At 39.4% G+C, this 26507-nt stretch overlaps 1 protein-coding gene across 2 annotated transcripts in view; it reads left to right on the forward strand.

Annotated features, from left to right (window-relative positions):
* Positions 1–22963, forward strand: part of LOC127451354 (insulin receptor substrate 2-B-like) — a 47070-nt gene extending 24107 nt beyond the window's left edge. For both annotated transcript variants that reach the window (XR_007899097.1, XM_051716021.1), the window contains one exon: positions 20527–22963. Coding sequence is in view for 1 of the 2 variants with exons in the window: in XM_051716021.1 (XP_051571981.1) it covers positions 20527–20531 (5 nt within the window). In the remaining variant the exon portion in view is untranslated. The remainder of the gene's footprint in view (positions 1–20526) is intronic.
* The last annotated feature ends 3544 nt before the right edge of the window (positions 22964–26507 follow it).

A 26507-nucleotide genomic window follows, 5' to 3' on the forward strand; every position in this document is an offset into this window, starting at 1 on the left:
CATCTCACTATGGCACATCTTGATTAACTGTCTAATAGGACCCATTTAATACGTAAAAAGAGTGCAACAGATAAGCTGTGCTGAGCTCAAGTTCTGAGGCATCATGCCCTTTCTCTACATCACATATGGCTATATTTACAGCGTTATTTTGAGAGCACACCTTATTTACGACCATGGCATGTGCTGAACAGTATTGCTCTTATTGCAGGAAATGAGGACCACAGGTAACAGAATCCTTTTCCTGTGTTAAATTCTGTCCACACACACGCTCTGCTATCTAAATGGGGACTTACCATAGTCTATCTAACTATAATTACTATACATTAACCCAGACCCTAACCCTCACCCTAACAAAAAAACTTTTTGCGTTATTACAAATTTAAAAATCATTATTTTATTTATTTATGGATTGTTTTTCCAAATGAGGCCATTCTCAAAATGTCCTCAAATGGAGTTTTGTCCGATTTAGCTTACTTCTGGGAACAAGTTTGTTCTGAAACCATAGCTAAGTGCACACGCCGCCCAGGGCGCCATACAAGCTAGAACTGCCACTGCACATAATCATATAGGAAAAATGATTGTATGAATAACTTTATCCGTATCAAGTGCAAAATCTCCTCTTCTTCATTTGTGATATGTCTGCTTGGGACTTTATTCTGTTGTATTTAAACATGATAAAGAACATGGAACAATCTCTTTGCAGAATGTATTTTAACCAGTAAACTTCAGTATGTTTCAAGAAAGGCATCCACAAATGACTTCAGGTCTCTGTTTTAATTTATTTTAGATTCTCATTTCATTGCCTGTTGAATGTTTTTGATATATTAAAATCTGTAATTGCATTTTATGTTGCCTTGCATACAGTTTTCAAAGACTTTGAGCTATATAAACACAATAAGTGTGCTTACATTTTGAAGTGACATGCATTGCAGTGTGCCAATATTGTTTGTCAGTGATAGTGGTTGAGTTTGTATCAGCCTTTAGAGTTCAACCCCCACTAGTTTAGTGGTGTACTGAGTTACTGATCTACGTTGAGACACAGATGGAAACTTTGACCCCATACACAAGCAAACAAGTTTCCCCTCCCTTAAGGGACCTTCACCCCTTGTTTGTGTACACAGTGATTAGTGAATCCGTGACTTTAACTATACACACGTACACAAACACAGAGGCCCCAGAAATTAATTTGGACACTTAAAGGGATAGATCACCAAAAAATGAAAATTCTGGCAGTGTTGTAGTACTCGAGATCGGTCTTTTTGAAGGTCTCGTCTCGGAATTGACCGCATTTTTACTCTGTCTCGTCTCTGTCTCAGACTATCGCTAAATTGCCTGTTCATTGCCTGATTTATTTGTTAACATCAATACTGTGATTGGATGTCAAACTTCCTGCTTCAAATGCAAGCAATCACTTGACTCATTTCTAATTAGAAATTATTTGTTACTGTTAATGGCTGTCACCCCTCCCCGCCCCCCTTCACACACACTCCAAGAAAGTGAATGCGGGAGACAGGAGAAGAAACTGTGGCTGTCTTACTGATGTCAGACAAATCTTCTATAATACAATTTGGATACCTAGACCAGTGTTTCCCAACCACTGTGCTCACAAGTGTGCCGTGAAAGATTGTCAGGTGTGCCATAGAAAATTATCAAATTCCTCAAAATAAATACAGTTTTTTTCCGGTATTTTAGTGAAGGCATAGAGGTGGTAGAAGAGTTTTAAAGTTGCCAATTCAGTATATTTTCCATTACAAAGTATTTTATGCAACCAGTTTAAATATTTTGTCCATCATAACATTATTGTTGTAACAAACTCTAGTCCGCTGTCAAATGCAACTCCTCACGTGCCCACAAAATGATGCTTCATCATCACACTTATAGTAAAAACATTCAGTCAGTGAACCGAATGAATGAATAGAATACAAGAGGGTGTATTGTTTTACTCACAGACTAAAAGCTGTTTATTTGTGCACAGCATAGAGTTACAGATGTTATGAACAGATGTGGCTTACTCGTTACGTTTCTCTCATGAAACATAAAAGGAATGAGAAACTGTTACATACGATTACTAAAAGCAAATTCTCCTGTTTTAAACAAGTCCAAAAAGACAGGGATTCGATGTGTAGATTCTGAGGTACTGTAATCTTCACGGAGCGCATTTGACATCTGAACCGGTAAATGGAGGCTGGGCAGCTGCTCCGGGATCCTAGATCCTGCTGGATCCAACCTCTGTCAGTGCGACATGAGTTTTTTTTCTTTATCAACAACGCGATTTTGACCCAGTGCAACTTATAGTCAGGTGCGACTTTATTTCTGGAAAATACAATAAATAAATAAATAATGTATTTGCTGTGCTGTAGCAAGAATTAATTTGCAAGAACAAATCTACAAATTGGAAAAGACACAAATTTGTTGGTTTTTCATTATCCAATTAGCGCTCTTGGCATCTGTGACCTCATTATACAGTGTACCTATGTTACTTGTTTTTTTTTTTGCATAGCCGAATTTCAAACATTATGAGTTCACGCTACTAAGACAGACAGAAAACATGGACAAGTTCTTGAAAAGGAAAACTATCGACGATGGTTATGAGGGGTAGTGGTGTGCAATGGGAATTTTTAATTGTAAAAAGTGTGCTGTGGCAGAAAAGAGGTTAGGAAACACTGACCTAAACCACAAAGAGTTCATCTGCAAAAAAGTGTCCAAAAGAAAAGAAACAGCAGTATGTCAATTCTGCAATGCAATGCTTACTGGGACGGCTGGAACGCGTCAAAGTTTGATTGCCACTTAGAAAGGAAGCATAAAGAAAGGTAAGCTAAGTGTAAGTGATGCTAGCTAGCTAACGTTAGCAATCTGCTTCTTGCTGCATTCCATTCAACTCGGAAAGTCGGATTTTCCAACTTGGGAAAAGTGCAATGGAACATCACTTGAAATCGTAATTACAACTTGGAAAGTTGTGCGGAAATTTAAACTCTGATTTCGCCGAGATGCAGGTTTGTGACGTCACACAATCTTGTCGGCACCCAGGAAGATGTACAAAATAAGTGATAAACATTCACTTTTATGAAATAATATCGATAAATTAGTCAAAGTTCCTACATTACATGATATTAAAGCTTGTTTAACAAACGTTAGCAGAGTAGCAGGTGTTCAAAACATGGTAAATTATACTCTCTTTTGATAATCGTACACTTGTAGCACAAATGCTTGCATTGCAGATTGTTTATGAATTGGGTTGTTAGGAGATGTCTCTGGTGACAGTCAAACACCTGCTAAGCTAATGGGAGCATTGCAGATTTGTTTCCTGTAACGTCATCTTCCGAGCATCTGGCAATGGAATGCCTTTAGTCAGAGATAGGAGATATCAAGTGGAATATCCCACATCCGATTTGAATGGAACGCAGCATCTGTACCGAAACTCATCTTCACCCCTCACCCAAAGAGATTTAGAAAATATTAGCTATTCATATTAGCTACCTATGTATTTACTGTTTTTAGGGTGCTAGTTTCAGTTGCTTGCCAGCTATTTGCCACCTAGCTATGTTCTTAAGCTACCTAATTTAGTTAACATATATTGAGGGATGTAGCTAATGCAGTGTTAACTTTGTGAGAGATTGAGGGGACAGGGCATGTAGTGACAAATTGTTGTTCCCAAGTTACGTTTTTGCTTGTGATCAGCAATGACGAGACAGGCCACATAAAGCTATGTGGCTAATGTATATAATGTTACATCAATGTTAGCTAATGTCAGCTCCAACATAAACGCTACACGCCACAGTAACGCTCCCTCGCTTGGGTGAGAGAGCTAGAGATGTGACAGCAGAGAGTGGAAACCAAGTAATGTGCCTCCGCTTACATGAAAAATTTACATGTTTAAATAGGCTGCTTTGTTTATGTTTGGCATTCTTTTGTTCTATTTTCTAGATTTAGCTAAGCGGTTAGCAAATTGCACGTTTATACAAGGCTTGTTGTTGGTTCAAAAACAACAAAAAAAACGTACTATATTGTTTAAGAAAAGACAGAGAAAAGTGAAGACTTAAGTATTGAATAATTTTTTGATATATTCTGTACTTAATGATGGTTTCTAGGGGAAGAGTCATCCAGAAAACCTGAAGTGATGCTTGCACAAAAATTCCATTGTTTTAGGTGGATGCTAAAACTTGGAAAGAGTGTTAAATAAAGATGGTTAAGTTGATTTCAGCTCCTTAGTGTTTGTATTTGTTTGCTCAGAAACAATGGAAAATTCACCTCTGCATTGCCTTTTGATTATAATCAAGACATTTCTCATGGTACACTGATACACACACACACACACACATACATATATATATATATGGCAATAAAAGAGGTGAATGAAGAGGAATATTTGTTTTCTGTGGGTGTGTTTATGGGAATTTGGATCTTTCAGATCAGTTTGAGGAGTGCCTATGGTTTGCATGTTCCACATTTTATCGTAAGTGTGTCATGCAGTGTGAGACTCACACTGGTTTGGTCTTGACTTGGTCTCGGTTTAGGTGGTCTTGACTACAACACTGAATTCTTGCATAAATAACTCACTCTTGTGATGTTCCAAACCTGTGTGATTTTCTGTCTTCCTTGGAAGACAAAAGGATTTTTTTAGGTTTTAAATGATAAAAGAATAGATAGGCCTATACGCTGTGTCCGGACTCACGTACCATTAGATTATGTACTGTATATGAAGGATGTGCTTCTCGGCCTGTAAAACAGTATGTTTATTAGGTATGTATGCTAGTAGAATGAATATATTTCAGACATACTTTATCCGGGGACATGGGCATTATCCCGTGTCCCAAATATATTACGTAATAACCGCATAAATAATCTACCCTGGTTTTGTTAAACAAGCACCATTTAAACATAAGGAACAACTTTCTTGGTTAATATATATCCCTTAGAGTTGAGAAGAGCTGTCCGACTTCTGGTTTGCAGGCATTCTTTTAAATCTAGTGTTTTGAACATGACGTCGTCTCCACTCCAGAGGGATTATGGGATCATAAAGTGTCCAGTCAATCCACACCTCAGAATCTGACCAGAAATACAGTTGAAGTAAGAAGTTTACATACACCTTAGCCAAATACATTCAAACTCAGTTTTTCACAATTCCTGACATATAATCATAGAAAACATTCCCTGTCTTAGGTCAGTTAGGATCACTACTTTATTTTAAGAATGTGAAAGGTCAGAATAATAGTAGAGAGAATGATTTATTTCAGCTTTTATTTCTTTCATCACATTCCCAGTGGGTCAGAAGTTTACATACACTTTGTTAGTATTTGGTAGCATTGCCTTTAAATTGTTTAACTTGGGTCAAATGTTTTAGGTAGCCTTCCACAAGTTTCTCACAATAAGTTGCTGGAATTTTGGCCCATTCCTCCAGACAGAACTGGTGTAACTGAGTCAGGTTTGTAGGCCTCCTTGCTCGAACACGCTTTTTCAGTTCTGCCCACAAATTTTCTATCAGATTGAGGTCAGGGCTTTGTGATGGCCACTCCAATACCTTGACTTTGTTGTCCTTAAGCCATTTTGCCACAATTTTGCCACATTTGCGACCGAGCTTTAACTTCCTGGCTGATGTCTTGAGATGTTGCTTCAATATATCCACATAATTTTCTTTCCTCATGATGCCATCTATTTTGTGAAGTGCACCAGTCCCTCCTGCAGCAAAGCACCCCCACAACATGATGCTGCCACCCCCATGCTTCACGGTTGGGATGGTGTTCTTTGGCTTGCAAGCCTCACCCTTTTTCCTCCAAACATAAAGATGGTCATTATGGCCAAACAGTTAAATTTTTGTTTCATGAGACCAGAGGACATTTCTCCAAAAAGTAAGATCTTTGTCCCCATGTGCACTTGCAAACTGTAGTCTGGCTTTTTTATGGCGGTTTTGGAGCAGTGGCTTCTTCCTTGCTGAGCAGCCTTTCAGGTTATGTCGATATAGGACTCATTATACTGTGGATATCGATACATTTCCTCCAACATCTTCACAAGGTCCTTTGCTGTTGTTCTGGGATTGATTTGCACTTTTAACACCAAACTATGTTCATCTCTAGTAGACAGAATTTATCTCCTTCCTGAGCGGTATGATGGATGCACGTCTCTTGGTGTTTATACTTGTGTACTATTGTTTGTACAGATGAACGTGGTACCTTCAGGCATTTGAAAATTGCTCCCTAGGATGAACCAGACTTGTGGAGGTACACCATTTTTTTTTCTGAGGTCTTGGCTGATTTCTTTTGATTTTCCCCTGATGTCAAGCAAAGAGGCACTGAAGGTTTGAAGGTAGACCTTAAAATACATCCACAGGTACACCTCCAATTGATGCCAATTAGCCTATCAGAACCTAATTGGCTAATTGCCTAAAGGCTTGACATCATTTTCAATTTTTCAAGCTGCTAAAAGGCACAGTTAACTTAGTGTATGTCAAATTCTGACCCACTGGAATTGTGATATAGTCAATTAAAAGATAACCAATCGGTCTGTAAACAATTGTTGGAAAAATTGCTTGTGTCATGCACAAAGTAGATGTCCTAAACAACTTGCCAAAACTATAGTTTGCTAATATGAAATCTGTGGATTGGTAAAAAATTTGTATTAATGACTTCAACCTGCGTATATGTAAACTTCTGACTTCAGCTGTAGTAGGTCATCTGGGTATTTCCTGCTGTGCTTACTGTTTTTGAATACGGAGAATACTGACATACTACTCCACTGGCATACTGTTTTGGCTTACTATATATTAGGGAAGTATGCAGCGAGAGATACCGTTTAAAATACTTTAAACTTATTGAAACATGTCTAAAGTTAATATGATTAACTATACCTGTGGTTACTCTGCTGGAAGTATGGTGTGTAACTCTGATTGAGGTATGTGATGGAAATGAAGTTCATTCACTAAAAATCACCTTGACACCAGCTGGTTAAAAGTAATTTGCAAAAACGTTGCAGAAAAGTTAAATTAGCTCTGAGAAAGGCTGTAGCATAATTTGTTATCAGATGCCACTTGGTTTGATATGTTGTAGCAAAAACAGTAGTTTTCAGTTACCACTGTATTGTAGAAATGTGCAAAGCAAAAATGTTCTAGAATAGAAAAAAGTTAATTTACTGATGTGACTGGAGTATTCATCTCATGCCAGTGTACGTGATTTGAAACCTGTTTAAACATGTTTTTAGGGAAGAATTACTGAGTGTACCTTAGTGTCCAAAACTAGTGGCAAGATAATTTTTGGGGCCACTGTACTGTACATGCATACACGCAGAGTGCAGTTGCTTCTTGCTCATTGATTTATTCATTTTGTTTTAGATATGGTTCTTATGTGTACTAAAATTGCTTGTCCAAGTGACACGAGGAGGTTTACGGCAGCAGTGTGTCGAGTTCATGAGTGTGTGATGGTGTTTAGCACATGTTTAGGTTCTCTGTCATGCATCCCTTACATAAGCCATCACATGAGCTTTTAAAAACCTATGGACTCAAATTAGGTTTGCCGGGTGACAGGAATGATTTTGGTCTAGAACATGGTGTGCTGAGCTTGAGAGTGTTAGACATTTAAACACACACACACACGGTCACACTAATTCTTCCCACGCAATTACTGTTTTAATTGCTTGTTCAACCAGTGTTTATTTTACTGTAATATCATGTGTATTCTGTTTACATTAAAGGCCACACCATAAACCCTTGTGCGGCACATTTTATCACCTCTTCTGTCTCTGTCTCAATCTCTCTCTCTCGCTCGCTTTGCATAGATTGAACTCTGTGTAAAGTCAGTGTTGTGCAGTGGTTTTCAGACTGCAGCAGAGAACAGTTTTCCCCTAGATTGTATGCAGCACACCTCTGGATTTGGAATGTCTAGCAGAACAGTTCCAAGCACATCTAGTCAGATGGGAGAAATTAGTAGATGGGCTACATGGCTTCCAAAATATATTAAGAATTAGTGTATTTGAATTGGATGGCAAAGCTTCTAAAATGCACATCTGGCACCAACAATCATGCCATGGTCCAAATCACTGAGATCACATTTTCTCCCCATTCTGATGGTTGATGTGAACATTAACTGAAGCTCCTGACCCATATCTGCATGGTTTTATGCACTGCACTGCTGCCACATGATTGGCTGATTAGATAATCACATGGATGTTTGTTGGTGCCAGACGCGCTGGTTTGAGTATTTCTGTAACTGCTGATCTCCTGGGATTTTCACACACAACAGTCTTTAGAATTTACTATGAATGGTGCCAAAAACAAAAAACATCCAGTGAGCGGCAGTTCTGCGGATGGAAATGCCTTGTTGATGAGAGAAGTCAACAGAGAAATGGCCAGACTGGTTTGAACTGACAAAGTCTACGGTAACTCAGATAACTGCTGTGTACAATTGTGTTGAGAAAAATATCATCTCAGAATGCCTTTCTGAGATGCGGGTTGGCGCTGTTTTGGCAGCATAAGGGGGACTTACACAATATTAGGCAGGTGGTTTTAATGTTGTGGCTGATCGGTGTGTATATATACAGTGCCTTGCAAAAGTATTCAGACCCCTGACCAATTATCTCATAATACTGAATTACAAATGGTGCAATGAAATTTCATTCTGTTTGATATTTTATTTGAAAACACTGGAACTCAAAATCAATTATTGTTAGGTGACATTGGTTTTATGTTGGGAAATAAAAAACTGAAATATCTCACTTGCATAAGTATCAACCCCTGTGCTGTGGAAGCTGCCAGGTTACACCGATGAAAGAAATTGGCCTAACGAGGACCCAATTACTTTAACATTGGCATCCACCTGTGAATCATTAAAGTTGCAATCACATTTTCTGGATAAAAAACCCATTGTTGAAGGATCATTGGTCAGGCTGTGAATCTGAAGGAAAATGAAGACCAAAGAGCATTCCACAGAAGTTAGAGATAAAGTAATACAAATGCATAGATTAGGAAAAGGGTACAAAATAATATCCAAATGTTTGGATATCCCAGTGAGCATAGTTGGATCAATAATCAGAGTGGAAACTGCACCACACCACCCAGGCACTGCCAAGAAAAGGCTGTCCCTCAGAACTCAGCACTCTAACAAAAAGGAGACTTGTGAGAGAAGCCACAGATTGGCCAACAATCACTTTGAAGGAGCTACAGAGTTCATTGGCTGGGAGTGGAGTAACGGTGCACCAGTCAACCAAATCAAGAGCACTGCATAACACTGGCCTATATGGGAGGATGGCGAGAAAGAAGTCGTTACTCAAATAGTACCATCTGAAAGCACGTCTGGAGTTTGCCAGAAAACATGTGAGTGACCCAGCTGTGATGTGGGAGTAGGTTTTGTGGTCAGATGAGACCAAGATAGAGCTTTTTGACCAAAACTCAAAGTGCTATATGTGGCGCAAACCTAGCACTTCCTATGCATCAAGACACACCATCCCTACAGTGAAGTATGGTGGTGGTGGCAGCATCATGCTGTGGGGATGCTTCACATCAGCAGGGACTGCATCTTGTTAGAATTAAAGGAAGAATGGATGGAGCAAAATATAGGGAAATACTGCAAGAGAAGCTTGGGAGGAAATTCACCTTTCAGCATGACAATAATCCCAAGCACAAGGCCAAAGCAACATTGGAGTGACTCATGAACAAAAAGATAAATGTTCTACAATGGCCCAGTCAAAGTCCAGATCTCAATCCTATTGAGAATCTGTGGCACTATTTGAAAATTGCAGTCCACAAGCGTCACCCAACCAACCTGAACAATCTGGAACAAATCTGCCGAGAAGAATGGGCCAAAATCACTTCGTCACTGTGTGCAAAGCAGGTACATATGTACCCCAAAAGACTTAAAGCAGTTATTGCAGAAAAAGGTGGCTTGACCAAATATTAATGTGTGGGGGTTGAATACTTATGCAAGCAAGATATTTCAGTTTTTTATTTTTCATAAAAATATTTCCCCAAAAAAAAAGCACTGTCACCTTACAATAATTAATTTTGAGTTTCAGTGTTTTAAAATAAAATATCAATCAGAATGAAATTTCAGTGTACCATTTGCAATTTGGTAATATGAGAGAGTTGGTCAGGGGTCTAAATACATTTGCAAGGCACTGTATATTTCTTTTATTTCTTATGGGATTCATATTCAACTGTAGGTTATAACAGAATGGCACAATCATAAAACAAAACATGGCAACAAAGAAAAAAATGAAATGACCCCTGTTCAAAGGTCTGCATACCCTTAGTTCTTAATACTGTGTATTGCCCCCTTTAGCATCAATGACAGCGTGCAGTCTTTTGTAATAGTTGTCTATGAGGCCTCAAATTCTTGCAGGTGGTATAGCTGCCCATTCGTCTTGGCAAAATGCCTCCAGGTCATGCAAAGTCTTTGGTCGTCTTGCATGAACCGCACGTTTGAGATCTCCCCAGAGTGGCTCGATGATATTAAGGTCAGGAGACTGTGATGGCCACTCCAGTACCTTCACCTTTTTCTGCTGTAACCACTGGAGGGTCAACTTGGCCTTGTGCTTAGGGTCATTGTCGTGCTGGAAAGTCCAAGAGCGTCCCATGCGCAGCTTTCGTGCAGAAGAATGCCAGTATTTACTGATAACATGCTGCATTCATCTTGCCATCAATTTTCTCAAGAATCCCCATGCCTTTAGAGCTCACACACCCCCAAAACATCAGTGAGCCACCACCATGCTTCACAGTGGGGATGGTATTCTTTTACCTATAGGCCTTGTTGACCCCTCTCCAAACATAGCGCTTATGGTTATGACCGTAAAGCTCTATTTTGGTCTCGTCACTCCAAATTACAGTGTGCCAGAAGCTGTGAGGCATGTCAAGGTGTTGTGGGGCATATTGTAACCGGGCTTTTGTGTGGCATTGGCGCAGTAAAGGCTTCTTTCTGGCAACTCGACCATGCAGCTCATTTTTCGTCATATTGTGCTCCTTGAAACAACCACACCATCTTTTTCCAGAGCAGCCTGTATTTCTCCTGAGGTTACCTGTGGGTTTTTCTTTGTATCCCGAACAATTCTTCTGGCAGTTGTGGCTGAAATCTTTCTTGGTCTACCTGACATTGGCTTGGTATCAAGAGATCCCCGAAATTTCCACTTATAATAATAAGTGATTGAACAGTACTGAGTGGCATTTTCAAGGCTTTGGATATCTTTTTATATCCTTTTCCATCTTTATAAAGTTCCATTACCTTGTTACACAGGTCTTTTGACAGTTCTTTTCTGCTCCCCATGGCTCAGTATCTAACCTGCTCAGTGCATCCACGTGAGAGCTAACAAACTCATTGACTATTTATACACAGACACTAACTGCAATTTAAAAAGCCACAGGTGTGGGAAATTAACTTTTAATTGCCATTTAAACCTGTGTGTGTCACCTTGTGTGTCTGTAACAAGGCCAAACATTCAAGGGTATGTAAACTTTTGATCAGGGCCATTTGGGTGATTTCTGTTATCATTATGATTTAAAAAGGAGCCAAACAACTGTGTGATGATAAATGGCTTCATATGATCACTATCCTTAAATAAAAGACAGTTTTTTGCATGATCAGTCATATTTTCAAAATCAGTGCCAAAATTTCACAATTTTTGCCAGGGTATGCAAACTTTTGAGCACAACTGTGTGTGTGTGTGTGTGTGTGTGTATATATAGTTCATTTATCTGCTTATCTCACACTGTATAACTGCGTTTCCTGCCAAAGGTGGATCAGACACCCTTCGTTCTGTCGTGTCATGAACTAAGTGTCAAGTCCTTCACTGTAACCTTTTTTTTGTGACTTTATGTGACTATTGAGCAAACTTGGTGCTTTCTTGAGGGGAAACTGAATGCTTTGTGATTTCTTCAGTTATCATGGTGAAACTGATCCTCTTGCAACACTGAAGGATAGCTGTTTGCATTTTGAGAACTTGCTCTAAAGTTGATGTTGATATATTTGTGTGGACATTCAGTGTGGCCATGTTTGGTGTTTGTGGGTCATCGCTATAAAGAGGAGGCACTTTAGTGTTAATATGATCGTAAACCACATGAGTCGGCTCTCCGTGCCGACACAGTTCTACTGAAAGAATAATGTCTGTAGTAGTAGGAGTCACACTTTGTATGTTCATCTACTACAGAAAGAAGAGACTCCATTGGGGTCAGGGGCAATCCCACTGTCATAAGCAGTCAGAACAGGCCCTAAAATAGGCTGGGAATGAAAGGGAGGCTGCAGTGCTTTGGTCATTGTTCCACATATAGCACCAGCTTGCACTAACTGTGACGTGTGGAGTTTGGTGTCTGCACAGTGACGCAAATGGTGCTGCGTTGCAAACTGCCATTCACTTTTTAGAACCTTTTGAGAGGATGGATCACTTTTGCACTAAGGTGGTTAATATGCAACACTTTGGTGACCCAAACTGGACATGCTTAGACTTCTAAAAATTGCCACCATAGTCTTGGTTTGGGCAGGGGAGGGGGTAACAACTTAATTTTCTGTCTTGGATTGGTAGAAGCATGTTTGTGCCAAACATGAGTCTCACCTTTCTTTTGAGCAGGTAGACTATAGCCATGCTGTCTCCAATAGAGCCTATCTCCAAAAACCTGTTGTACTTTATTACTGTCCTCATTCCCTCCATATACTGTAATTTTGGGTTGACTTTTGGGTTGTTATTGCCATCTCTCCTGGTTTGTTTGTTGCTGTGGGGTAAAGATGGCATCAAGGCGGGGTCAAGCCAGGAAGAACTCTGAGACCTTTGGTACCCCAGTGGAGCTGCCCTTCATTTAAACAATAAGACAGTGGCATTCCTGCTGCTCCAGATGGCTGCTGAGCGGGGAGCTCTGAAAGCGGCTGCATTGTGCCCCCAACATCAAGCCAGACAAAGCCTTTTATCAAAGGCATTGCTTGTGTACACCAAGGTCAAACCAGGCCACCACTGCCTACCAGAAGCGACAGGGGATATAGAGGGTTATTACAGGTGAAGGGCATGTTGTGTTATTCTCAGGCAGGACAGGAAGTATATGGGAAGGCTGGGTAGGGGATGAATGCTAAGATTGTAATCAGGACTCAACAGTAAAGATTATATCTGATGGGTCAGTAGTTCAGATTTCTACTTGTCCTGTTAACATATTCACTGGTTTACACACATTACACAAAGTTACACATGACATGTTTTAGCAATTTATTTGTATATGTGGCATAAGTATTTTCCATTGAATTACGTTTTTTCCCAATCCAGTTATGAGATCTAATAATAAAAAGCCTATATAATAATGTAATTTCATGACAGCTATAAATTCATTTATACTCTTAATGGAAACGGATGTAATACAGTGCAAAACATTACTGATTGGTTTGCAATTTTCAAACCATTCTTACATGCTTTCAAGACAAAGACAAGTCAATCTAGCACTTTTATTTTAACGATACTTCTATGTCAGTCATCTAGGTATTGTTACCTTTGTGACATGTTTAAATCAGCATTTGCAGCAACAATGTTCATTACATGACAGAAAGCAAAAGTTTGTTTACAAGGCATAAACACACCTATAAGTTCTGTTAACTGTCTCAAAACCCTCCCACACTGGGCCAGCCTTATTTTTTTTATCTTTGTAAAATGAGATGAAGATAGTATGAATGAAGCTGTGTTTTGGCACTTATCTGTTATTTCCATATATTCTGAAAAAAAGATATGCATTTACCATATGCATTTAACAAAGTGTTAATTACTGGTTCACCAGAAGTACATTGAGGTAAAGTATATTTGCGTCTAAAGGTGCTGTAAGAGATTTTTTTTTTTTCATGGGAAAAATTTCCTACTCCCTGAAAGACACGAATGAAATAAGTGTCCTGAGATACCTTAACTGTCTCTGTGACAGCACTAGACTATGCAACAGCAAACAAAAATGTGTCTGCAGGCCGTGGCCTCTGATGCTTTCTACCTGTCAATCATTTTGCGCATTCTCAGTATTGTAGTTGCAGCAAATTATTGAGGCCTAATTCCATTTTTATGCCATGTTTCTCATAACAGTTGTCAGTTGAGGGCACTATTTTTCTGCTCTATCAGTCTCAATGAAGCTAATTTGCTATCTTTGGAGTGCAGGGCTTTGGAAAGTTTGGCTGTGGCTAATTCAGCATCTCAGTCTCATGGAAGTTGAATGGCTAAACAGCACCATAAACTACTGATAATGTAAGTACTGACAACTAATGATGACAGTATAACTTCCCATAGATTGTTCACATTTCCATTGTCCAAAGAGTTTTTGGAGTTGATTTTGATTAGCCCTGCCTATCAAATTGACTGAGGTATGGCAGTGCCAGCAACATAGGCTATTCTATTTTGTTATATTGACTGTTGGAACAAAGGGCTGTTTGTTTCTATTGGATACTCCAGTTCAATGATTTAGCGGATCGTGTTGTGAATTGCTCTAAAAGCACAATGACTAACCATTTGTGGCTCCAGGAACAGGAAGGAAATTGTGTTTTTAGCTAAGTTACATGGTTTATCTATTCAGGTAAAACCAATTAAGAAAATATTACTTAAAACATGTTATTTGAAGAAAGGGGTGCACTGATACCACTTTTTTCCCTCTCCCAATCCGATTCTGATAACGGAACTCTCTGTATAAGCTGATCCCGATCCGATACTGGTGTGGTTTTTCTTTATCAGTTTAGAATATCTATACCTCTCTGTGTTGAATTAATTGGGAGTACTCTTTTATATATACAAAAGAAACACAAACCTCTTACATTATTTCAATATAAATGTGCAGCCTATTAAGGAAACCTGTATTGTTAAGTAGTCCACTGGATAATGCAGCGCCAAAATTAACAATAATTCCAGTGAAAGTGTTCAGTAAAAAGAAGCCAGTTCTCACTGCAATTTTTTTTTTTCAACTTGGATGTGGACTTAAAAGGATTCAGATCTCTCTTCTTTTTTTTTTTTTTTTTACTTTAGTTGTAATAGAATATAAGTCCACTTTTCATTCACACAATTATTTTTTGGAACCCAGTCAACATAAATATTGTTGTAACTTGTTGTAAAGGTTATAATAGTTATTATTAGAAATGTTATTTTATTTATTATGCTTATATATATATATATATATATATATATATATATATATATATATATTCAGTGGTGCCTTCTTTAAAACCATCAGGCTTTTCGTTTGACAGAACACTCCATGAAGTCCATTGTATGTAGTCTAGTTCACAGTAGTTTAATATTCTTCTCATTCTAAGTCTGGTGAAATACTCCTCCGGTGCCGTTCTCAATGAATGTTATAAGTTAACTGAACTATCGAGCATCTGCATGTTGTTCGTGTGTAGCACTCATATATTTTGCACCACTTTGAGAGCTAAAAACAGTGGCGCGTCATGCACCCTCTGCGTGCTATGGGTGTATGTCAACAGAGCAGCATGCATTCACTGAAACACGCTGCGCATGCAACTATATATTTCTTATTAAATGCAGTGATTAACAAAGCTACTGTTTGTCTGCAACAGACTTTGAATAAAATGCACAAGTCATATGGACTATTTTAATGGTGCTTTTATTGTTCTTTTATGTCACTTTTGGAGCTTGACAGTAAATACCATGACTAAAACACAGTATCGGATTTGGATCTGGCTCATCGGACCGATAGCCAAATTCAGTTAAAAATGCCAGTGTCGGAGCCGATACCAATCCATGTATCGGATCGGTGCATCCCTACTGGAAGACAAAGGCAAAAAGCTTTGTCCACCTCTGTTACAGCTTACAGTTTGGTTTATTGATTTTTTTTTGTTGTTCTTTTAAGAGTTTTTGGATTCTTCTGCATATACTACGGACACTAAACATACAGTGCAACTAATGCAGACTAACTTTAAAAATATAGGATTTTTATGAGCTGGTTCTTTTTAATAAATCAGTCAAAAAGACTCACACGAGCTATTGGTTTGAATCTGTCTAATGAGTCACTGACTACGTTTACATGGACAACAGAAAGCGGCGCATTGCGAGAAAGCATTCTTGTATACATGCACTGTATATGCGGTGTACTCTTAACTCCTGTGCACATGAGGCTCGGTCAGTAAGCAGCTTTCTCTAGAGCAGCATAATTACCCCACGATGCTTTTGTAAACAACAAACATGGTATCCGAGGAAGACTTCACTATTTTATTCTCTGTTGCTTTGCTTTATTTCCAGATATTTCAGAGTTGTTTCTGTGTTTGTTTCCTTGCCTTTCTATTGCGACCTACAGTGGAACTGCGCTTCAATAGTGGGTTTCCCTCTTGCGTAAAACTCTGGGATTCCCTTTATGTATGAGCACATATACGCGAACATGAGGGACCATCGATATTTTACAGTGTTGTTTATAAATGGGTATAGTTTATAGTGTATGTGCTTTTCCCACTGTACCCCCAGAAATGTTTTGTTGATTTGTTATTGGGCTCCATCCTATGACATTTGTTATTCTGTCTGTTCCACGTACATGCACACTTTTCAAAAACCTGTTAGAACGCTGCATACGTGTTTACATGGCCACTTAAGCAGCTTTCTCTGAGAGAAACCTAGGTGTGTTTAACCGCTTTCTCTTAATCCTTTAAATAGTGTAAGAAAATCTGCATTCTCGTTTACATGACGTTTCAGAACACTGCTTTCTACAAAAACTCTGGAATAACCCACATTCTTAAGTGCATGTAAGCATGGCCACTTGCTCACTGAATCGATTGAAATGGTTTCTCACTGAACCATTAACAAGAATCGTTACTGTGTTTACTGTGTTGAGTGGAATCGAAACCAGAATCCTTAAAATCCTTATGATTCCCATTCCTATTCTCCAGTTGTTCTGGAGTCCTTTGCATCACCAAATGTTAAACTGTTATCTATTCATGCAGAGAAGGTGATGTGAATGCATGTAGGTGCATTGGGACATTCAGTATGTCCGTGTTTGGATTTTGTGGGTCAAGGTGAGGCGCTTCAGTGTTAATGTGATCTTAATCACATGAATCAACTCTCTATGCCAACATAGTACTAAACGAATGACGTCTGTACTAGAAGGTGCCACCCCTCATACATGCATCCACTACTGAAAGAAGAGATACCCATTGGGGTCAGGGGCAATCCCACTGTCGTAGATGGGCAGAACAGGCCCTAAAATAGGCCGGAAATTAAAAAGAGAGGCAGCAGTGGTTTGGCCAATGTTCCACTTATAGCACAAGCTTGCTGCGGCATTGCACTATGACATGCTTGTGATCTGAGTGCAGTGTGTGATGACGCATGTGGAGTCTGGTGTCCATACAGTGACGCAGACAGTCTTGCGTTGAAAGCTGCCGTTCACTTTTCAGGACAGTTTGAGAGGATGGCTGAATCAGGTCTCCTTTATGGTACTGAGGTGTTTCATATGTAACACCATGGTGACCCAAATTGGACATGCTTGGTCTTGAACTAAAAATGGTCACCTTGGTCTTGGTTTGCTTGGGGTTTGGGTGGGGGTGGGGTTTACCAACTTCCTTTCTCTTTATCTCTATTTGGATTGGAAGATGATTTATGAACTAAGGATAAGCATGAGCACCAGAGTACTCGGAAATGAGAGCAATAATTATAAATTTGTTGTTGGTTATGATGGCATGTATAGATCAGTACCTTGCAGTCCGATTGGTTGGAGTTGAGACAGCAATTGTACGTGGACACTGTACACAATGATTTGTAGTCTGGGGCAGCAACATTATCAACACAAGACATTCTTGCGTTCAAAAACCGTTAAACAGCGCAGCTGAAGGAATGGAGTGGAACAAAATGCAGGGGTTTAGAGACACGTTAATAGGAGCGGAACTATGTTTAACTTAACACGGTATCTTATAAATTTGGCGACGATGGCAAAAAAAAAAAAAAAAAAAGATGCGATGCAATGGCAAAAGCTGTGCTTCAGGTGCATATGTACATTGACCATGACCAATAATTTTAAAATGGTGCAGATGACCCCTATCCCAACTCAGGTATTTAAATGCTCAGCAAATTTATCTGTTGAGTACTCAAAATGCCCATTCCAAGTTTGAACCAAACTTCAAGCTCACATTTCTCATGAGCAGGAAGACTATAGCCATGATAAAGCCCTAGGTATACTTCCATTTTGACACGAATGCGAGCCTGTCAAAGTATACTCCATATAACTGTGTGCACATACACAGGTGGCTGGTGCATGTGAGCTACGGCTGTTATGATACACCTGACTTTCTCTTCAGGAGTTTAGACACATACAGATGTCTTTATATTCCTTCAGACTGTTATTCAAATTCAGTTATCAACTGCAGGCATCTCCTGACCTCCTCACACACAAGCTCTTGACTTGCACATCCACTGTTGTTGTTTCTACCTTCATCTCCTGATGTTTAACACCGATTACATCTTCTAGCGCTTCTTCATTACAGCCACATTGAAGACCCAGTCATTAGTGCAAATAACTTCAGGCGCATGCGCATTCTGCATGTTCGAAGATGCAAGGTTAGAAAAATCAGGCTGCGCGCGTTCAGTGCTCGCTCACTCTGCTGATTATGATATTTGTGCCATATTTGTGACGATATTTTGGGTTGTTTGTGCCATCACTTTTGGCACACTGAGGGTGTGGTTGTTGCTGTGGGGTAATGATGGCATGAAGGCAGGGTTGAGTCAGGAAGAACTCTAAGACCTTTGGTACCCCAATGGACCTGCCCTTCACTTGAACAATGAAATGGCGGCATTCCTGCCGCTCCAGGCGGCCGCTGATCGGAGAGCTCTGAAAGCTGCTGCATTGTGCCCACACCATCATTGTTAGGTCAGACAAAGGCCTTTATCAAAGGCATTGCTTGTGTGCACCAGGGTCAAACCAGGCCACCACTGCCTACCAGAACCATCAGGGGATATAGAGGGTTATTACAGGTGAAGGGCACGTTGTATTATCCTCAGGCAAGACAGATCGGAAATGGTAAGGCTGGATAGTCTGCACCGAATAGCAGTCTAAAGCACACAAAGAAGACATCAGTTCTCTGACCTTTGACATTAAAGTCCAGACATACCTGTCAGAGCCAAACATCAACACAGACACAAGCAATTGGATCAAATCCCTCTTTCTGGCATTCTCAGCTCCAAAATATTTCTGTGCCATGTTTGAATGTGCAGAGTAGGCAGCAGCTTTTTAGCATATACTGTATAATTAAGTTAAAGTTGCCACTCGCTTTCTGCTTTTGCACTAGATGTACAAAAGAGGCCTTTCTGTTTGGAGAACCTTATTAGGCCTGCTAAATAAATTGGTTCTAAAGCTCTGAAGGTGCTTTTAAAGATTTCCTGTTTCAGTGGCATGCCCAAAATTAAAGGCTCATAACTTGACAAAAAAAGATAAAGAAAAGAGGGTCAGATGTTTGATATAATTTTAAAGGAAATTTTTCAATGTTTTTAATGATATAGATTATAAATTGTGAGACTCTCAGCCTAAGAAACTTTTTCTGATTTGACATTATATATATCTCTGCGTGTAAATAAGGTAGCTCTGAAAAACTTTTGTTTTGTTTCCAATCATGTTACCTGTAACTGAGTAAAATTTTGTGATGATACGACAAAGCAATCAAAAGTTATAGCATCACAAAAATAATTTATCCTAGTGTCCAAAAACGTCTCCAAGTGTCCAAAAGCCTCTCCAAACAAATAAAACATAATAATTGTACATAAGAACTAATTATACATGCACATACAATAATATATAAATCACTTTGATGCGGGGGATGAAAAGCATCTGCAAAATGAATATATGCAAATCAAATTACTTTCTCCAGAGGGGCACATCAGCCCAAGGGGGCAAAGGGACAGTGGCTTGGGCCACTGTAGCCAACCCCTGTGCACGTCCCTGCATCTAATGGCACTTTTCCACTGCACGTTACGGTTCAACTCGACTCTGCTCGCTTTACTTTTCTGAGCTTGCTTTTCCACTGCAGTTTAGTGCAGCCTCAACGTGGGTGGGATTATAGGCTGATCGTCATAGTTGCGCCACCTCTACTGCCGTGACATCATCTTAAACGCGACACAAACACAACAAAGGAGCAATGAAGGATATCGAAGGTATGGTGTTCTTGATTCTCAGCATGTGGCTGTTTTTCACAGCAAGACGACAAACTTTGTTTCAAAAGAGGCTGACGGCAGCAAGACAAAATACCGCTAAAAAAACAGGAATGTTTGGGAAATCATACACCTAAGCATCACTGTGTTAGCTCGACGACGCATGAGGGTAAGCTAACCTGCCATCTAGCTTATAGATTCTCTCTGACCAATCAGTGATCTGCAGGGTTTTGACATCACATTTAGTATCGGCTCCGGTCGCTTGAAACCTCGACCGAGGTGGTACTAAAAAAAGTACCAGGTACCAGGTATTATCCACAGTGGAAAACCCCCAAAAAGCGAGCAGAGTCAATTCGAGCAGTTCCGTGCAGTGGAAAAGCCCCATAAGCGATAGATGTGTAGTTGAATGGCAGTAAATAGTACCCTGTTCACAATGAGTTGGTTAATCACTTCTTTCTCCATTTCTCCTTACAGACTGAGGACTGTCCCATCAAGTTCTTGCAGAGATGCCGGATAACGTGATGGCCCTAGCACACTGCACACCCTGCGGTACAACACAAGGATCCTGCAATTTCTTTTGATTGACTTTTGTTTTTTTATTATTGTTCAATGTGCTGTCTCAGAGCGGAGACTTTCCTGTATGAGTTCAGTGCTTTGTGATTTGGAACTCAATATTTAATTTGCTGCATAAAAAGGGAGGTCCACATATATAGACACCATAATCCATGAGTCTGGTTTGGGCAGGTGCATGCTGTTTACAAGCATCACTAATATGTACAAACTGTATTTATTTCCCATAAAGATTTCAGGTGCAATTACAGATTTTAGTGTTTGTTTACAGTTTGCTTTAGCAGAGAAAGCATATATTGAAATGGTACGGACTGCATTTTTATTAATGTCTCGCACATCTTAAAGTTTGGACCGTAGAAACCTCCTTTTCGTACTAGCTGTTCCTCAATATGTGTGAGTGCCAGGATAGTTGCCTCCTGCTTACCCTGTGCTGGGCCCTGGTGTGTTTTCGGTGCCGTCATGGTTTGTGGCACAGTCAAAACAGGCCTTTCGTCTCTCTTCCCTTACAAATTTTCAACCATCATCTCCTCTTTGCCAAGTGCTCAGGAGAGACGGATTGAGAGGGAGGGTTGCAGAAAAAGAGGTAGGGTCTATTCTGGGACTACCCAAGATGCCAGATGATATCTGCTACAGTTGCTAAAATGCCACCAGGATGAGCACAGAGTTGATTACACAATCAAAATAAATATAAATGAGTTCTCTAGTTACTTATTTGGTACCTAAAACAAAGAAACTGTAAAAGAAGAAGCCCTTCTGCAAACCTTTGTGGACAAATAGCACAAAATCCAAGTATAAAAAGCCGAATTTTGACAGTATAAACCATTATGCATGCTTATGGCAAGACTCCACTAAAATGATACCTTTTAGGTTTATACTCTATAAGATTGACACAACATTTCATTTATATTATATTTATAATTTATTATATTTATAATTTTAGTATTAACCAATCGGTGGTTTATTTCATTGCCTCTCTCCCCTCAGTATTGTGCTCTCTTTATGTCACCCTTTGATCAGGTTATTCTTTCAGGAAGTGGAGAAATGGTACAGTTCATGCAGAGAGCTAAAAAAATACTGTGGTCAATGGCAGTGTTTTCTGCATTGAAAAAATATGCTAGAGAAGAGAGAGAACAAAGGAGTGATATGCACACTACTAACTCTGCAGATTTAGGTTGAATCGCCTTGGTTACATAGAAACAAGTTTGTTTTTATATTTCCCCGTTACTGCAACATGTTTGAAAAGACAGAATCAAATGTGAATAGCTTAATACTTGTGACAGAAAAAATGCAAAAGACAAAATATGGTACGGTCTTCATTGTTATGGTGTCAATGGTATGAAAGATATGAAAATGTGTTCTGCATTTCAAAAATGATCAGCATTTCTGGTTAAAGGAACCATTCCACACGGACAATTACAAAATGAACAACTTAACTAGCACAGATTATTACAGTCCAGCAGTGGTGTTGTGAAAACGTGGTTTTACCAAACATACAAAACTATATTTAAGACCCAAAATTGCCTCTATATAATGAAAATTAGATTTTAAACAAAAGGGTACGGGATAGTCTTTTTTGTTTGTTTGTTAGTAACTGTGAGATTGACCTCTAAAAATGCTTTTACAAAGAAACAAATTCCTGTCAAATGCAAAAAAAAAAAAAAAAGCTTTAAATCAGCCAAATTGTTATAAACTCAGCCTTTTGCTAATGTATGTGATCAAGTTGACTGCTGTTTTGCCACGATTTTCATTGAGTTACCATCTTTATACATTACATTTTTTATTTGGAACTTGATTCAAGTGATTGCATAGTACAGATGTGCAGTGGTATGGTATTAATGTTTTCCCCCTTATTTTTTTTTTCTTTTATAGTTATAATAGCTTGGCTAATCTTTTTGGAATCTTTCTGTAAGGGAATTTAGTTTACTCCGCATCATTTCAAAATCAAAGAGAAGGGGGACGTTGGGGCTTCCCTTTCCTGTGTAGTCTTTTTGTAATCTTGTTAAACCTGACTAACATTTTGGTACACTTGCATTCTGTTTGCTGTTGTTTTTCCAAGTCCAAGCTTGACGGTTGGCAAAGTTGGAGGTCAGCCCTCCAGAAGCAGTCTGAGAGAAAATACAAAAAAGGAAAATCTTTAAGCATCTTTTTATGGCTGTGTCCATGTGTACATACTGATACTTTATTTTATTGTTTTCCTGCATTTGATTTGAAATTTGCTTTTTCCTCTGGTGGGAAAAAGAGAGTGATAGCAGGTAAATAATTTGAGCATTGCTTAGTGTTTGTATTTCTTTTTTTTTGCTTTCAATAGAGCTATTGCAATAAAAAAAAAGTTCCTGTAACACGTTGCTGTTCAGCTTGTTTTCACTTATCTGTGTATGTGTGTATGTCTGTGAGTGAATAAGAGAAGATAGATGTCTCATCGATTGTGTTTACCCACGTTGAACTTTGATGTTTGCCTCCGAAAATGTATCTAGGGCAATAACATCAGTGTTCGAAATCTACTTTTATTTTATTAAGGGGCAATATGTGCCTTCTGTAATTGTTTTTTATTTTTAGATTTATTGTGCATATTTGCTTTCTAACCAAACCACAGCATGCCATCCATTTGAATCGTTTAATTGAAACTGATTTAACTCTCAATCTGAACAAGTATAGCATTTACTATAAAATTAAATCACTTCAAACTCAGAGGGAAGCACAACAGTGGGATTTTAATGAAGGAATATTAAAGACAACATTCTGTAATATAGAATGAAATAAGTAGATATAATTATCATACAGACTTTGGCAATGCCAAACCATGTCTTTCCATTATTCTCAAGTTTTTTGTATGTATGTACTTTATGATAAGGCAGTCTTATAATACTGAATCCGAAGACTCCACTGATATATGGAGATTTTGCCCAGGAATACTTCTGACACTGAAATTGTAATGAGAAAGATGGCCCACTGGATATTACTTGGGGAAGATTACCCAGATAGTTATAATAAATTTACAATTAAATCCATTTTTGCTCTCTTTTTATTGTTATTTGTGTCTTGATCTCAACATTTGGGGTATTTAATTGTTTTATCATATATTTTATTTTATTGTGTCTATCTCCATCCATAACTTCTTGTCCTCATGGCAATGTCTTTCCATGAGGAACATCAAAGCTATCATATAGAACACAAAACTTGAGAATAAATAATGGAAGATAATGTTTGGAGCATTGGCAAATATTGTTAACCTGTTCAGTTGTGTAATGCACTGCTGCTCATATCTTAATAAGGACATTTGATAGTGAAATTTCCAAGGGTAAAAAGACACAACAGGTCAAAGTACATACAAAAATGAAGAGGAACCAAAGCAAAAGACCATGACACAGTCAGCCAGTGGCACTGTGCTTCATTAATCAGGTCAAATTAGGAAATAATCAGCCAAAAAACTGGGTGAATAAACTGTAGGACAATGTCTTTTGAAAATAAAAACCATTCCCAGTCCATCATGAAAACAGCATTAGAGGCAGCAAGATTTACATGAGAGTTTAATTTTTAATTTTTTGTGGACACCCCTTTCTAATTAACAAATTTGGTTACTCCGTTAAATCCGGTAAAGAAAAATCTTAATGTTTCTTTATGTAATGGCTTGGGCTTTGTGTGCTTCCAAATTTGTGGCGACTGTTTGGGGATAGCCCTTTTCTGTTCCAGCATGACAATGCCCCTGTGAACAAAGTGAGGTCCATAAAGAAATGGTTTACTGTGTCTGCCGTGGAAGAAATTGACTGACCTGCACAAAGCCCAGACCTGAACCCCACTGATCACTTTTGGGGTGAACTGGAACAGCAACTGTAAGTCAGGTCCCATCAACCAACATCAGTTCCTGACCTCACTGATAGCCTTGTGTCTGAAAGACAGCAAATCCCTGCTAAGCCATGTTACTACATACAGTATAGTGGAAAGCCTTCCCAAAAGAGTGGAAGCTGTTATTACAGCAAAGGGGGAAATTGATGCCTAAGGTTTTGAAATCAAATGTTCATCAAGCACATATGGTGTCCACAAACTTCTGGCCATATAGTGTACATGGACTTTGGTCTTTGTGCTAAATAAAGGCATGGCCACACATGCGTGCGTCATTAGGACCATACAGTTAGCCCCCCACAAGCACACAGATATGTGTGGATGCATTGACTACACTCATGCCGATAAGCAGTGTCAGTAAGAAGCTTGGGTAAATTAAAGCGGATAACTGACCGTTGCAGGGGAACTTTTCAGTGGGGGGTCGACTTCTTTCCCAGAAACCTAGAGCTCATGTACTCACGAGCATGTCGCAAGACACTTAAACTGGGAAACCATTATCTCCTTAAAGAGCTCGAACTGCTGCAGGAATCCAGTGACCTGCGCAGTAATGTTTAGAGAGTGAGCATCCATGTCATCCACTGTTGTTGTCCCCCCATAATGACGGGCTTAAGATTCTCTGTATTTAAATGTAAGCTTTTTATCACTGCTAGCTGATGTTGTGGAGTAACCTGTACTGTGCCTAACACCTTGTCAACATTAGCAGTAAGCAACAGACCAGTGTTGGGGAAACTGTAGGTTCAAAAGTAGCATTGAAGCTATTAAAAGATGAATATATACATATGTGTGCGTGTGTGTATGTGTGTGTGTGTGTGTGTGTGTGTTTATATATATATATATACACAAGAAGAAGCGCTAGTAGAAGATGTAATCATTGCTAAACATCTGGAGATGAAGGCTAAAAACAGCAACAGTGGAAGTCAAGTGTGTGTGTGTGTGTGTGTGTGTGTGTGTGTGTGTGTGTGTGTGTGTGTGAGTAGGTCTGGAAATACCTGCATTTGTATAACTTGAGTCTGAAGGAATATAAAGACACCTTTATGTGTCTAAACTCCTGAAGAGAAAGTCTGGTGTCTCATAATTGTTGTACCGCGCATGCGCCAACCGCCCATGTGCATGCACGGTAAAATGGAGTACACTTTGACAGGCTCGCATTCAACTGTATGCAGACGCTGAATGTTCATGTCAAAATGGAAGTATACCTAGGGCTTTAAGCCCAAAGTATACTTCGGTCAGACTCGTACAGGACGCATGAAGCAAATTTCGTCATCAGCAGAGTGCTCGGGCATTGAACATGTGTGACCCAATTCTTCTAAAGGCCCACTTGGTTTTTCTGTGTTCCTCATCAGACTGTGTCCCGGTCGACCCCGTTGCTTTTCAAAGTATACTCTTTTGACCACGAGGGAATATAAACACATTCGATGTGTGCACACTATGACTGCTTTATGATACTCTTTTAGTACAATCAACGACAGGCGCATGCACCAGCAATATGCACAGACGAGGACTAATCTGGTCCTAACGTGGTCAGTCTGAAGGCCAAAATATACTTCGATTGTCCGTGTTGCTGATCGGAATGCACACAGTATGCGTGACGCAAATTTCATCATCAACCCAATCTGCGCAGACTGTACACGTTTAGCCCAGATTTCCTCGACATGCGTACAGTCCTCGGCGGTGCGCATCATTGGCGCATGCGCCTGTTGTTGACTATACTAAAAAAAATCTCACAGCATTCGTAGTGTGAATGCGTCAAATGCATTCGTAATCACTCGCATCAGAAGAGTATGCTTTGAAAGGCAACGTGGTCAACCAGGGCGTGATCCAATCCTGAATGCAGAAAAACTAAGTATAACCGGGCCTCGACTGATGTGCAGACATGGCAAAATTTGCGTCACGCATACTGTGCGCATTTCGACCAGCAACACGGACAACCGAAGTATACTCTGGCCTTAACCGCGCATACACTGAATGCACAGTATGTGCATGCGCCTGGAATTATATGCACTAATTAGTGGGTCCACAAGGTGGCAACACTCACAGTTGAGCCG

Source organism: Myxocyprinus asiaticus, chromosome 2 (genome assembly GCF_019703515.2).
Source record: "Myxocyprinus asiaticus isolate MX2 ecotype Aquarium Trade chromosome 2, UBuf_Myxa_2, whole genome shotgun sequence".
NCBI classification, from domain to species: domain Eukaryota; kingdom Metazoa; phylum Chordata; class Actinopteri; order Cypriniformes; family Catostomidae; genus Myxocyprinus; species Myxocyprinus asiaticus.